Source organism: Sceloporus occidentalis, unplaced genomic scaffold (genome assembly GCF_023333645.1).
Source record: "Sceloporus occidentalis isolate IW3139 unplaced genomic scaffold, rSceOcc1.0.p SCAF_5, whole genome shotgun sequence".
Lineage (NCBI taxonomy): Eukaryota > Metazoa > Chordata > Lepidosauria > Squamata > Phrynosomatidae > Sceloporus > Sceloporus occidentalis.
Genome location: NW_028316985.1, coordinates 95,915,865 through 95,930,464, shown reverse-complemented (window position 1 = coordinate 95,930,464; position 14,600 = coordinate 95,915,865). Strand labels below are relative to the sequence as shown.

Sequence of the window (14,600 nt, the reverse complement as noted above, 5' to 3'; positions counted from 1 at the left end):
ATAAATGCCATGCATTTTAATAGTCCTTTTCATTTATTACAAAAGAAGTATTGAGTAAAAAAAGCACATCAACAAAGCATTGCCAAAAAGAAATGCATGTTTGTGATATTAAGAAGAAACCGTGAAAAACAGCACAAAAGTACAGTGTATGCAGAAATGGAAAGGACTAGCTTATTCAGGAGTAATTATGGGGAGAAAATTCAATGAGCATCCAAAATCCAACCCCAGTGGATACTAAAATCCATGGATGCTCAAGTCCCAGTAAATACAATGGCACAGTAAGATGGTGTCCCTTGTATAAACTGGCCAAAATCAAGGTTTGCTTTTGGGAATGTATAGTACCATAGAATCATAGAGCTGGAAGAGACCACAAGGCCCATCCAGTTCAACCCTTTGCCATGCAGGAAATCACAGTCAAAGCATCCTCAACAGATGGCCATTAAGCCTCTGCTTAAAGACTTCCAAAGAAGGAGATTCCACCACTCTCCAAGGAAGTGTGTTCCACTGTTGAACAGCTCATACTGTCAGGATGTTCCTCCTAATGTTGAGGTGGAATCTCTTTTCCTGTAGCTTGCACCCATTGTTCCATGTTCTAGTTTCTGGAGCAGCAGAAAACAAGCTTGCTCCATCCTCAATGTGACACCCCTTCAAATACTTAAACAGGGCTATCATATCACCTCTTACCCTTCTTCAGGCTAAGCATACCCAGCTCCCTAAGTCTTTCCTCATAAGGCATGGTTTCCAGACCCTTCACCATTTTGGTCACCCCCATCTGGACATGCTCCAGCTTGTTACCATCCTTTGTGAATTGTGGTGCCCAGAACTGGACACAGTTTTTCAGGTGAGGCCTGATCAAAACAGAATAGAATGGTACTATTACTTCCCTCGATCTAGACACTATACTTCTATTGATGCAACCTTAAATAGCATTGGCCTTTTTAGCTGCCGCATCTCACCGTTGACTGATGTTAAATTTGTGGTCTACTAGGACGCCTAGATTCTTTTCACATGTAGTTTTGTTAAGCCAGGTGTCCCCCATCCTATATCTACGCATTTCATTTTTTCTACCTAAGTGCAGTATCTTACATTTCTCCCTGCCTTTCTGCCTTTAGCTCAGAGATGGGTAAGATGTGGCCCAGCATCTGGCCCCCAAAGCCATTTTCCTTCCCCAAACTTCTCCTCCCAGTCATGAGAAAGAACAAAACAACTACAAAGTGATTTGCTGCTCCTGGAACCCTTCTACATGGCTCCCAGAGAGTCCAGGGGTATAACATTGCCCCCAGAGGTGGTAACATTTCCCTCCCCTGTTTTAGATATTTAAAATTGGCTTATTACTCTTTTAAAAATGAAGTTGTATCACTGTAAGAACTGTTTATTATATTTTCATCAGTGATAGTTGGTGGCACCCATGTCAATGGGACGGTGAATCCACCCTGGGCTTTACAGCAGGTATCTAGAATGCTAGGCCTGCTTTGAGGAAAGGTCCTTAAAAATTTAACTAAACCATGGAATGGGTTTACTACCACATTGTCACAGAAGCCACCAACCACCACTGTGTGATCTTCTTTAATGCCACTTTCTTTTAATCAGGTATGTCAAGGCAGTTTCCCATTTCACACAAATCAGAATCCACTTGCAACATTGCTGCATGATCTGCCTTCATGTTGTTACCTGGGACTGCTTCAATTCTAGGTCCTTGATCAAATCTATAACCAAACGTTTCAAAACTGTTATACAGATTGAATCTGACAGCCATTCTAAATTGCCCATCTGTGTAAAGTGAGAAAGAATTTTTCTACCCAACCTTGAGGCATAATACTAGCCTGGGAGGGGCTGCAGAGTTAAGGCAGCTGGCTTCTTCAGCAGTGTATCATTGCAAATTGGGACCTGCTGCAGCAATAAGACACCATGTGTCCTCAGTCCCTGGCAGCCAGGATGGAACAGCAGGCCCTTCTTGCATTTGTTGCATTAATCCTTGGACCACAGCAATTAAAATCAGCAGGGACGTAGCCAAGGGGGGGGGTTCTTGGGGTCCGGACCCCCCTTCTATTAGAAAAATGAATGGTGCGTGCTGCTGCGCCGCCGCACCCAAGCCCCATTATAATGGTGGCACATAGTCTGGACCCCCCCCCCCCTTCCTAAAATCCTGGCTACGTCCCTGAAATCAGGGTACAACATTTATATACATTGTTTAAAATAGTAAAATTAGATACTGAGTGGTATATAGAGAGAGTTGTTGTGTGCCTTCGTCATTTCTGACTTATGGTGACTCTAAGACAAACCTATCATAGGGTTTTCTTGGCAAAATTTGCTCAGAGAAGGTTTGTCTTTGCCTGGAGCCCTGGTGGCACAGTGGTTAAATGCCTGTACTGCAACCACTCACTCAAAACCATAAGGTTGCGAGTTCAAAACCAGCAAAAGGGCTCAAGCTCGACTCAGGCTTGCATCCTTCTGAGGTCGCTAAAATGAGTACCCAGACTGTTGGGGGCAAATTAGCTTTCAGTTGTGAACCGCTTAAGCGGTATGAAGTGGTATATAAATGAAGCTTGTTTTTTTTCCTTCTGATGCTGAGAGAGTGCGACTTCCCCAGTGTCACCCAATGGGTTTCCATGGCCAAATGGGATTCAAACCCTGGTCCCCAGAGTCACAATCCAGCTGCTGCTCTTTCTCGCCCCCTCTCCCCACACCAATATGAGAAATAAAACACATATTAATAATAGGGATGGAATGACTTAGAAAACACACAATATTGCTAACAGGCGGGGGGGACATAAGGCCTCTAGTGCTCTAGTCTTTGGTCCTTGTGCAGAACTTCTTTTCATTTTTCTACCTTCCAGTTATTAAACGGTTTGGGCTCAGGGTCAATTTTTTTAGCCTCCTCTGTATATTTTCAATGCAAAGGTTGAGTCTACAGACAACATATTTATTCCTGCACTCAAATAATTATAAATCAGTTAAAAAAACTCAACCCTCACATGGATCCTTATGGCTTTATAATAATTGTCTGGCTTTCATTAGCTGCCTGTTTTGTTCAGTACTGCTACTCACATTTTTGCACACTTTCTTCTGATTCTCTGACTTTAATTCATGATAAGATGCCGAGTGGTTTTTCCTCGTTTTAATGATGTGTCCTCTGCATTGACCAAGGTGTACCACCCCCCTTTCAATTCCAGAATGTCTTCCTCCAAAATAATGGTTGCAGCTACAGCAGCAGCTGATATGCTGATAAAAAGAGATTTCTACATGCTCCTTTTAAGCAGTCGGCTTTATACACTGATTTAACTTGAGGCTTTTACAAACCTATTCACACAATGGTCTTTCTGCATCTCATGTGCAAACAAGAATGGGCATAGAGCTATTTGCTTGCATTATGACTGGCTATGGAATTCATTTACATCTTTCCCTCTTAGCCTTTAGAGCTACCTGTTTTCTATGTTAAGGTGGGATGAGTGGGGTGCATTGGGGAATATCAGTCTGCGGAGAACCTGGGAAGTTACATAATATTAGGTTACTTCCTACATAGTAGATGAGGAAAAACTATTAATGAGAGCCATAATCCTAGCCTTTAGTGCAAGTCTTTCTTCCTGTTTTCCTCATTTGGGCAACCGTTCTACTTTTCTAAAACAGTAAGTCTCTTCTCTAATACCTTTATTGACACTGCTCATTTGTAATGCTTGGACTTGGCGGTACTTTTCCAGATCTGTAGTATAAATTCTCTTACTGTGTTTTAACTAACCCATAAGCGTTCACTTTCCTTTCTTTTTTAACAGTTTCCTCATTTTAGAGAAGTTTCCTCTTTTGAAATGTGATTTCATGTAATGGTTATATTGGAACAAAGATGTTGATTTCACATTGCTGTAAAAGGAACTCAGGTGGAACAAATAATATGAAGTAATGGAAGGACATGTTACAGGGAAAGTTTTTTTTTTTTAAGAACAGAGAAATACTTGGGAGAAAGGGACAACATTATTTCTGAACAAGTAAATGGAAAAACTAGCAATTTGAAACCATGCTGGTATTGAAGCTGTAATGTTGTTCCTGCAGTATTAGGTTGTGATGCTGGCAAGAGATCACAAGAAAATGCAGGAAAATAGACTAGAATTAATAGTTACATTTTTACTCCTTCAAGCATAATTACTACTCTTCAGGAAGAACAGTGCTTCTTTCCTCTCCACATGATGATTTTTCAAGGGCAACTAATTTAACCCATATTTTCAGAGTGTATAGAAAAATATGAGTTATGTAGTCATGAGTCGTCATAGATATGTCTAAGGGGAGCTCTAGCTTTGGTCATGAAACCTATTAGGTAGACATGGCAAGTCACTTTTTTCACCTTAACAAGCTACCTTGAGGAAGTTATTTTAATATGTGTTAAATGAAATAAAGTAAAATTTTGCATACTGAAAGACTGGTATGAAACTTCCCACTGGTGTAAAAGACGAAGAATTTCTTCACTAGGAAAAGATAAGGACTAAGGTTCCCAAGTGTCCCATTTTGTATGGGACACCTTGTATTCCAAACGTGAAATCCTGTTCCATATCAGGGCTGCATGGGACACTTCCAAGTCCATATTCCTTGATTTGTTGTACACAGCAAAATGACCTTCTTAAACCAAATGTTGGAGGTCTGCCCTCTGGGATGGTACTGCTCTTCTTCCTCCTCTCAGGTTGTCCAGCAGTTATACCTCATATTACTTGCTTCAAGTCACCACTGAGGATAATAATGGACCTGGAAAAGAAGCCCCTTTCATGCACAGCCAGAAACCCCTTTCTACTTGGCCCAAAGCTACCATCTTGGCTCAGAGGCACTTACCTCACTAGCAGGCCAGCTCCCAGTGGTCCCCATCTGGTAACTAACCCTAGTACGGATCGAGTCCGTACAAAATGGCAGTGCCTGTTCCACACGGGGCCCGCCATTGCTACGTCACCACCGCGCCGCCTCCAAACGAGGCGGTGCGGTTGTGACGTACTGGCGCCGTGCCAAGGTGCATAGAGCGCCCTTTCCACAGCACCAGAAGGAGCTCCAAAACAGAGCTCCTTCTGGGATTTGCGTCGCTGGCACAGCCTTTAGACAGCTGTGCCAGTGACACAAAGCAGAAAGGGGCTGAGCGGCCCCTTTCTGCTTGTCCCCACCACTTTTGGGTGTCCTTGGGGCATGATGCCCCAAGGACACCCCTTTCCTTTTGCTGCTTCCCCGTGGCCTGGAAAGCGGCGGATCGGTGCCCCAGAGGCTGCCATTCTGGCAGCTGAGGCCCTGATCTGGCAGGGAAAGGAGCGCCTACAGGGTGCCCCAAAGGGGCGGTCTGTAACACGCCTATGTGTGCGTTGGCTGAGTCCCATATATCTCTGGTCTGTCAGGGGTAAGTGCTGCTAGCCCTATTGCCATAGACGCTGAGGATGAGTCTGGCAATATTGCCTTATTCTCTGTACTTTGTACTGTGGTTTTCTTCTCTGCCAAAATACTTTGCATAGGATTTTGACTGTCAATGTGATGTTATCACACTGTCACCATAGGGCATATTATGGCAATACCTGCCTTGTGGTGTTATTCTAGTTATCTGCCTTCAAGCTGACTGACAGTTATCGTGACCCTATCATAGAGTCCTACTGGGAAGATTTGTTCAAAGCAGGGTTTCTACTGCCATCCACAAATGCTGAAAGAGAATGATTTGCCCAGGATCACCCTGTAGGTTTCCATGGATGAGAGGATATGCGGACCCTGGTCTCCTGGAGTCCTAGTCTAACCCTCAAACCATTACAGCCAGCACAATAGAGCAAAAGGTTACAAAAATATCTGTGCAAGCTTCCAAAACAACACAGTTTATTCATTGGGTAAAGATGGTAAAATATATTACAGTCAACATGTGTAAACCTGCATTGGCCACCGCAGGCTTTCCCTGGCATTATTACAATGAACTGTTTATAATGGGCTGCATTTCAAGAGAGAAAACTGCCAGAATATTTTTTTAAAAAAAAAATACAGACAATTAATAAAAAAAAACAGGCAAGATTTGACAAAGTAAGACTTGCCAGAAAGATTGTTTTTAAAGATATGTGCCACAGACATGGAAAAATCAAAGCATTTCAGTAGTACCACCCTGAATGCAACTGCTTTGTGACTTATGCTAATTTGAGAGCTATTATAATAGTCAATGCAGAGAAACAGAAGATGACAACAAAACAGACAGAACAAGAAACCTTTCCCACATGATCAGAGAAATAAAATGGAAGTTTAAGCCAAGAGTGGGGGTGCTATATGATCAGCAGAGGAACAAATTACATGACTGAGGCCTGTTACAGACTGCCAAAATAAAGCTGCTTCAGGTCTCTTTGGAGGTATGCTGTTTAAATGATGCATGCATCCTAAGAATCCGGAAGCTGCACCAAAGCTGCCCTCTAGTGCTTAGGAATGGAATGTGGCTTTGGAGCGACCTCCGGACTCTTAGGACCCATGCATCGTTTAAATAGCATACCTCCAAAGAGACCCGAAGCAGCTTTATTTTGGCAGTCTGTAACAGGCCTAAGTACAAATAAAAAGCTGATGTAAACAATATACTGAAGAGCTACAGCTGGCCCTCCATATCCATGCATTTTTTATCCACCGATTGAAGCATCCATGGATTGAAAATCTTCCAAAAAAATATAAATTCAAAAAGCAAAGACTGATTTTGCCAATTTATATAAGGGAAACCATTTTACCATGCCATTGTATTTAATGGGAGCAGCCTTGGATTTTGTCACCCATGGGGGGGGGGGGTGGTCTTGGAACCAAACCCCAGCAGATACCAAGGACTCATTGTATATAAAAAGAGATGAAAGGAAGACAGATTCATTAAAGGAAGGACCATTTGAAGAAGAACCTACAATTTTAGAAAGTGAAGTGGAAGCTGCACTCCAAACACTTGGGAGAAATGAATCACCAGGAATAGATGGGATAACAAGAAAGTGGCTTCAAGCTACAGAGAGAGAATCTACTCTAGTTCTAACTAAAATCTGTCAACAAATATAGAAATCAAAAGATAGGCCCAGAGATTGGAAATGTTCAATATATATTCCAGTCCCCAAGAAAGGGGACACCAGGGACTGCAGTAGCCACTATTAATTTTCCATTGAAGCAAAGTGATGCTCCGAATTCTTTTACCATCCATGGCATGAGAAATGCCAGATGCCCAAGCTGGGTTCAGGAAAGGAGAAAGCACAAGGGCTCATATTGCAAACATACCTTGGATAATGGAGTGCACAAAAGAAAATCTGCCTGTGTTTTATAGATTATAGCAAAGTCTCTGGTTGTATGTATCCTGAAAAACGATGGGTTGCTCATCAAGACATGCAAGTGCCACAACATTTTATTATCCTGATCCAGAATATGGTGAAAAGGAATGGTTTTCGATTAGCAAAGGGCTCAGACAAGGCTGTATTTTATCACCCTATCTGTTTAACTTGTACACCGAACATATCATATGTATAGCAAGCTTAGACTCATAGGAAGGAGGCATGAAAAATGGAGACGGAATATCAATATCTCACAAATACGCAGCTGATACCGTGCTGTTGGCAGAAAATAGCAAAGACTTGGAGCTACTGCTGAAAAAATCAAGGAAGAAAGTGTAAAGGCAAGTTTACAGTTAAGAAAACAAAAACAATGAGCATAGACGATTAACGTAACTCCAAAGCAGAAGATGAAAACACTGAATTAGTTCACGATTTGTCATACCTTGGCTCAATAATTCTTCTGAATGGGGACTACAGTCAAGAAATCAGAAGATGAGGATTGGGAAGGGCAGCGATGAAGGAACTGGACAAGATCCTAAAGTGTCAAGATATGTCACTGAACACTAAAGTTAGGCTTGTCCATGCCATCAATTTTCCCATTTCTATGTAGGGTTGTGAAAGCTGGACAGCGTAGAAAGCCGATAGGAAGCAAATAAACTCATTTGAAATGTAGTGCTGGAGAAGACTTCTATAGATACCGTAGACTGCTAAAAAGCCAGATAAATGAGTCCTAGAGCAAATGCCCCACAGGAGCATAAAGCCCCCTGCGTGATCCTGGGAAAGTCACACTCTCTCAGCCTCAGAGGATGGCCACGGCAACCCGCCTCTGAATACACTTCCCAGGGTTGACATGAATCAGAAATTACTTGGAGGCACAGAACAAGAACAAATGATGCCTGAGCAATCCCTAGAAGCCCCGATTGACTAAACCGAGACTGGGGTACTTTGGCCACATCATGAGAAGCCATCGCTCACTAGAAAGGGCCATCATGCAGTCATTTTGGCTCCCAGAATGATAGAGCTGGAAGAATTCAAAGATATAGCCATGATATTAGTCTGTAGAATCAGTACGTAGAGAGATCTTGTAGCATCTTTGAGACTCACTGAAAGAAAGAAGTGGGCAGCAGGAGCTTTCGTAGACTTCAGTCTACTTTCTCAGATGCATTTGAGGAAGGAGACTGAAGTCTACGAAAGCTCACAGTGCCAATGTCTTTTGTTTTCAGTGAGTCTCAGAGTTGGAAGAGACCCCAAGGGCCATCCAGTCCAACCCCCTGCCATGCAGGAACTCTCAGTCAAAGCATCCCTGACAGCCAGACCGAAGGCGGTAGGAAAAGGAGATGGCATTCCAGGTAGAGAGACTCGGTTGAGGCAGCCCTGCCTTTGCAAGACCTGAGCTGCCTGGGCTGTTGAGGAGAGAGTTGACTTGGAGGTCTTTGATTCAGAAATTGAAATCAGTTCCATGGAAGTTAATTCTTGAGCTGTTCTGCCAAAGTGTCCTTTCTGTGCTTTGCCTCTTCCCACCGCCCACTAGGCACAGTTGTCAGAAGCACAAACCTCGCCTGTTTCCTGCCAAAGGCCTGATACAGACAGCCAAAATAAAGCTGCTTCGAGTCACTTTGCAAGTACGCTATTTAAATGATGCATGCGTCCTAAGAGTCCAGAAGCCACGCCAAAGCCACGATCCAGTCCTAAGGACTGGAGTGCAGCTTTGGTGCAGCTTCCAGACTCTTAGGACGCGTGCATCATTGAAACACCATACCTCCAAAGTGACTCGAAGCAGCTTTATTTTGGCTGTCTGTATAGGGCCAAAGTCACAGAGATTGTCACTGCCGTTGTCCTCCTCCCGTTGTCCTCCTCCTCGATGGTTGCTTCATGCCAAGAGAATGGCCTTTATATCACCTTGGGAACCTTTCTTTTCCTGCTACTCCCCCTGATATGCCAAACTCCCCTGATCTCCAGTGATCATGCTTCTCCTTCCTTCAGTTCCTTCTCTCCTGGGGGGGGGGGGGGGAAGAAGAAAAGATTCATTAGATTTCAAAGCATTTTCTATCTTTTTGCCTTTGTGGAGGCAATCGGAACCGATTGGAGCCTCTGGGGTTTGGATGAAACCCCAAAGAGACCCCAAGATCCCGTCGATTTCCAAGAGCAGCGTCAGAAACAGAAACCTCAAATGCATCTGAGGAAGTAGACTGAAGTCTCGAGGAAAGCTCCTGCTGACAATTTCTTACTTTCACTGAGTCTTAAAGGGACTACATGGTCTCTCATCATCATCATCATCATCATCATATCCAAATGCATCTGAGGAAGTAGACTAGGAAAGCTCCTGCTGCCCACTTCTTTCTTTCAGTGAGTCTTTCTACGTCATCATCATCATCAATCATTATATCCAAATGCATCTGAGGAAGTAGACTGAAGCCTAGGAAAGCTCTTGCTGCCAACGTCTGTCTTTCTTTCAGTTCATCTCAAAGGTGCAACAAGATCTCTCTACATTATTATTATTATTATTATTATTATTATTATTATTATTATTATTATTATATCCAACTGCATCTGAGGAAGTAGACTGAAACCTAGGAAAGCTCCTGCTGCCAATTTCTTTCTTTCAACAAGTCTCAAAGGGGCTCCAAGATCTCTCTACACTCAGACTATCGCAGGGCTGTATCTTCGGATTCCACCCCAAATGTGTGGGTGAGAGAGACCCAAAGGCGGCCTCAGAGAGAGAGAGAGAGAGAGAGAGAGAGAGAGAGAGAGAGAGAGAGATTAATGGATGGACGGACGGACAGACAAAGAAAGATAGAGAGACAGAGAGATAGAGGGATAGATGGATAGATAGATAATGAGAGAGAGAGAGAGAGAGAGAGAGAGAGAGAGATATGAATGGATGGACGGATGGACAAAGAGACAGAAACATACCGAGACAGAGAGATAGAGGAAGAGGAAGAGAGAGAGAGGGGGGGGGAATGGATGAATGGATGGGAGGACGGACAAAGAGACAGAAAGATAGGGAAACAGAGAGACAGAGGGATAGAGAGATAGATAGATGAATAGGGAGAGAGAGAGATGAATGGACGGACGGGCAGACAAAGATACAGAAAAATAGAGAGACAGAGAGATAGAGATGGATAGATAGATGAATATATGTATATATATATGAGAGAGAGAGAGAGAGGTGAATGGATGGATGGACGGACGGGCAGACAAAGATACAGAAAAATAGAGAGACAGAGAGATAGAGATGGATAGATAGATGAATATATGTATATATATATGAGAGAGAGAGAGAGAGGTGAATGGATGGATGGACGGACGGGCAGACAAAGATACAGAAAAATAGAGAGACAGAGAGATAGAGATGGATAGATAGATGAATATATGTATATATATGAGAGAGAGAGAGAGAGGTGAATGGATGGATGGACGGACGGGCAGACAAAGATACAGAAAAATAGAGAGACAGAGAGATAGAGATGGATAGATAGATGAATATATGTATATATATATGAGAGAGAGAGAGAGGTGAATGGATGGATGGACGGACGGGCAGACAAAGATACAGAAAAATAGAGAGACAGAGAGATAGAGATGGATAGATAGATGAATATATGTATATATATATGAGAGAGAGAGAGAGGTGAATGGATGGATGGACGGACGGGCAGACAAAGATACAGAAAAATAGAGAGACAGAGAGATAGAGATGGATAGATAGATGAATATATGTATATATATATGAGAGAGAGAGAGAGGTGAATGGATGGATGGACGGACGGGCAGACAAAGATACAGAAAAATAGAGAGACAGAGAGATAGAGATGGATAGATAGATGAATATATGTATATATATATGAGAGAGAGAGAGAGGTGAATGGATGGATGGACGGACGGGCAGACAAAGATACAGAAAAATAGAGAGACAGAGAGATAGAGATGGATAGATAGATGAATATATGTATATATATATATGAGAGAGAGAGAGAGGTGAATGGATGGATGGACGGACGGGCAGACAAAGATACAGAAAAATAGAGAGACAGAGAGATAGAGATGGATAGATAGATGAATATATGTATATATATATGAGAGAGAGAGAGAGGTGAATGGATGGATGGACGGACGGGCAGACAAAGATACAGAAAGATAGAGAGACAGAGAGATAGAGATGGATAGATAGATGAATATATGTATATATATGAGAGAGAGAGAGAGGTGAATGGATGGATGGACGGACGGGCAGACAAAGATACAGAAAGATAGAGAGACAGAGAGATAGAGATGGATAGATAGATGAAGAGAGAGAGAGAGAGAAGTGAATGGATGGATGGATGGATGGACAAAGAGACAGAAAGACAGAGACAGACAGAGAGACAGACACATAGACAGACAGACAGATGAACAGGGGGAGAGAGAGAAAGCTCAAAGGTCTGCGAGAGAGGAGCCTAAATCCACCGGATTGCCTGCCTTCGCTCTTGGACGGCAACTCTCTCATCCTGGCTGTGCGTTTTCATCTTCTTTTGTTGTTGTTGTTGTTGTTTTTTTTTGGGGGGGGGAGATGGTTCGGGATGGAGGAGGATGAAGGAGAAAAAGGGCCAAGGCTTGAGGGGAGGGAAGGGAAAGGCTGGGCTGGTCCGTCCCGTCGGGGTTCCTGATGGTTGGCTCTGAAGGGATGGCGGGGCCAGTTGGACGGGGCGGGAGGCTGGGGGGCAGAAGCGGAGCCGCGCCCCTCCTTCTCCCACCGTCTTCCGTGGGGCGCGGCTCCGCTTCTGCCCCGTCGAAGCAGCCAAGGCACTCCCTGATGGAGGCGTTGGGGTGAGGCTCCGATGGCTGCCCCCCTCCGCCGGCCATGCTCCCCTCGCCCTGGAGCCAAGGCCCGGGCTCCCCGACGTCTCCTCCCGGGCGGAGCGTGTCCCCCTGGAGGGTGGCCTCGGGGCTCTTGCTGTCTCTGCTGGTGGCCTGGACCCTGCTGGGCAACGCCTTGGTCTGCGCGGCGGCGGTGGGCTCCCGGCGCTTGAGGTCCCGTCTGACCCACCTCTTCGTGGTCTCTCTAGCCGCCTCGGACCTCTTGGTGGCGGTGCTGGTGATGCCCTGGAAGGCGGCCTCGGAGGTGTGGGGCCGGTGGCCCTTCGGGGCCGCCTTCTGCCGGCTCTGGGTGGCCTCGGACATCCTCTGCTCGACGGCCTCCATCCTCAACCTCTGCCTGATCAGCCTGGACCGCTACTGGGCCATCGCCCAGCCCTTCGGCTACCAGAGGAGGATGACCTCCAGGGTGGCGCTGGCCATGGTGGCCTTCGCTTGGGGCCTGGCGCTGCTCGTCTCTTTCCTGCCCGTCCAGCTGGGTTGGCACCAGCCGAGTCCCAGCCTCAATGGCAGCCTGGACGGCGAAGAGGAGGCAGCCTGGCACTGCGATGCCAGCCTGAGCCGGACCTACGCGGTGGCCTCCTCCCTGGTCAGCTTCTACATCCCGGTGGCCATCATGGGGGTCACTTACACCCGGATCTACCGCATCGCTCGGCTTCAGATCCATCGGATCTCCTCCTTGGAGAGGGCCGCCTTGCACTGCCGCTCCCATCATCCCCCGCCTTCCTCCTCCTCCAGGATCCGCAAGGAGACCCAGGTCCTGAAGACCCTCTCCCTCCTGATGGGGGTCTTCGTCTGCTGCTGGCTGCCCTTCTTCGTCCTCAACTGCCTGCTGCCCTTCTGCCCGGCCACCCAGCCCCCCTGCGTCAGCCGGGACACCTTCGACGCCTTCGTCTGGGTCGGCTGGGCCAACTCTGCCCTCAACCCCTTCATCTACGCCTCCGACGCCGAGTTCCGCAAGGTCTTCGCCGGCTTCCTCCGAGGACCCGCTTGGCGGCGGCGGCGGCGGCGGCGGGAGTCCGACGCCACCCCGGCAGAGTCGGCCAATGCCAGCCGCCATCCCCTCCGACGGCTCTTGGGCGGCCGCGGGGAAGGAGAGCTCTCCTTGGACATCCCCCCCAGTCGGGAGATGGCCACTAGCAGCCACCTTTAGCCTCTTCATCCCGTCCGCAACGAGGAATTAATCCGTTTTGGTCCCGCTTTTAACTGCCATGGCTCAATGCGATGGAATTGGGGGAAATGTCGGATTAGAGGTTTGCCATCGAAGACCGGACTCTGGCAGTCAGATGGAGTGAGGCCCTTCTCCCACACACCTTTCAGCTCTCTCTCTTTCTCTCTCTCTCTCTCTTTCCCATTCTCTCTCTCTCTTTCTCCCTCTGTCTTTCTCTGTCGCTATCTCTCTCCCTTTATTTCTCTGCCTCTCTTTCTTTCTCTCTCTCCCTCTCTCCCTCTGTCTTTCTCTTTCTTTCTCTCTCTCTTTCACATTCTCCCCCCCTCTCTCTGTGTGTGTCTCTCTGTCTCTCTCTTTCCCATTCTCTCTCTCTCTTTCTCCCTCTGTCTTTCTTTCTCTGTCTGTCTCTCTCTGTACCTTTATTTCTCTGCCTCTCTCTCTTTCTCTCTCTCTCCCCCTCTTTCTTTCTCTCTCTCTTTCTCTCTTTCCCATTCTCTCCCTCTCTCTCTCTCTATTTCTCTGTCTCTGCCTCTCTCTCTCTCTCTCTCTGTGTGTGTCTCTCTCTTTCCCATTCTCTCTCTTTCTCCCTCTGTCTTTCTTTCTCTGTCTGTCTCTGTCTATCTGTCTCCCTCTCTCTCTCTCTCTCTCTCCCTTTATTTCTCTGCCTCTCTTTCTCTCTCTCTCTCCCTCTGTCTTTCTCTTTCTTTCTCTCTCTTTCCCATTCTCCCTCTGTGTGTGTGTGTGTCTCTCTGTCTCTCTCTCTTTCCCATTCTCTCTCTCTCTTTCTCCCTCTGTCTTTCTTTCTCTGTCTGTCTGTCTCTCTCTCTCTCTCTCTCTGTCCCTTTATTTCTGTGCCTCTCTCTCTCTCTGTCCCTCTGTCTTTCTCTCTCTCTCTCTCCTTCTCTCTTTCCCATTCTCTCCCTCTCTCTCTTTTTATTTCTCTGCCTCTCTCTCTCTCCCTCTGTCTTTCTTTCTCTTTCTCTCTCTCTCTCTTTCCCATTCTCTCTCTCTTCTTCTTCTTCTCTCTCTCTCTCTTTATTTCTCTGCCTCTCTCTCTCCCTCTGTCTTTCTTTCTCTTTCTCTCTTTCCCATTCTTTCCCTCTCTCTCTTCCTCTCTCTCTCTCTCTTTCCCATTCTCTCTCTCTCTCTTCTTCTTCTCTCTCTCTCTCTTTATTTCTCTGCCTCTCTCTCTCTCTCTCCCTCTGTCTTTATTTCTCTTTCTCTCTTTCCCATTCTTTCCCTCTCTCTCTTCCTCTCTCTCTCTCTCTTTATTTCTCTGCCTCTCTCTCTCTCTCTCTCTCTCT

At 45.8% G+C, this 14,600-nt stretch overlaps 1 protein-coding gene across 1 annotated transcript; it reads left to right on the top strand.

The window, feature by feature from the left end:
- The first annotated feature begins 11,700 nt into the window (after positions 1 to 11,700).
- On the top strand, positions 11,701 to 13,845 carry LOC149312523 (dopamine receptor D5-like). Its single transcript, XM_089526898.1, has 2 exons — positions 11,701 to 11,764; positions 12,317 to 13,845. The coding sequence occupies exon 2, from the start codon at positions 12,349 to 12,351 to the stop codon at positions 13,276 to 13,278; it is 930 nt and encodes a 309-aa protein (XP_089383024.1). The 5' UTR covers positions 11,701 to 11,764; positions 12,317 to 12,348; the 3' UTR covers positions 13,279 to 13,845.
- Positions 13,846 to 14,600: the final 755 nt, after the last annotated feature.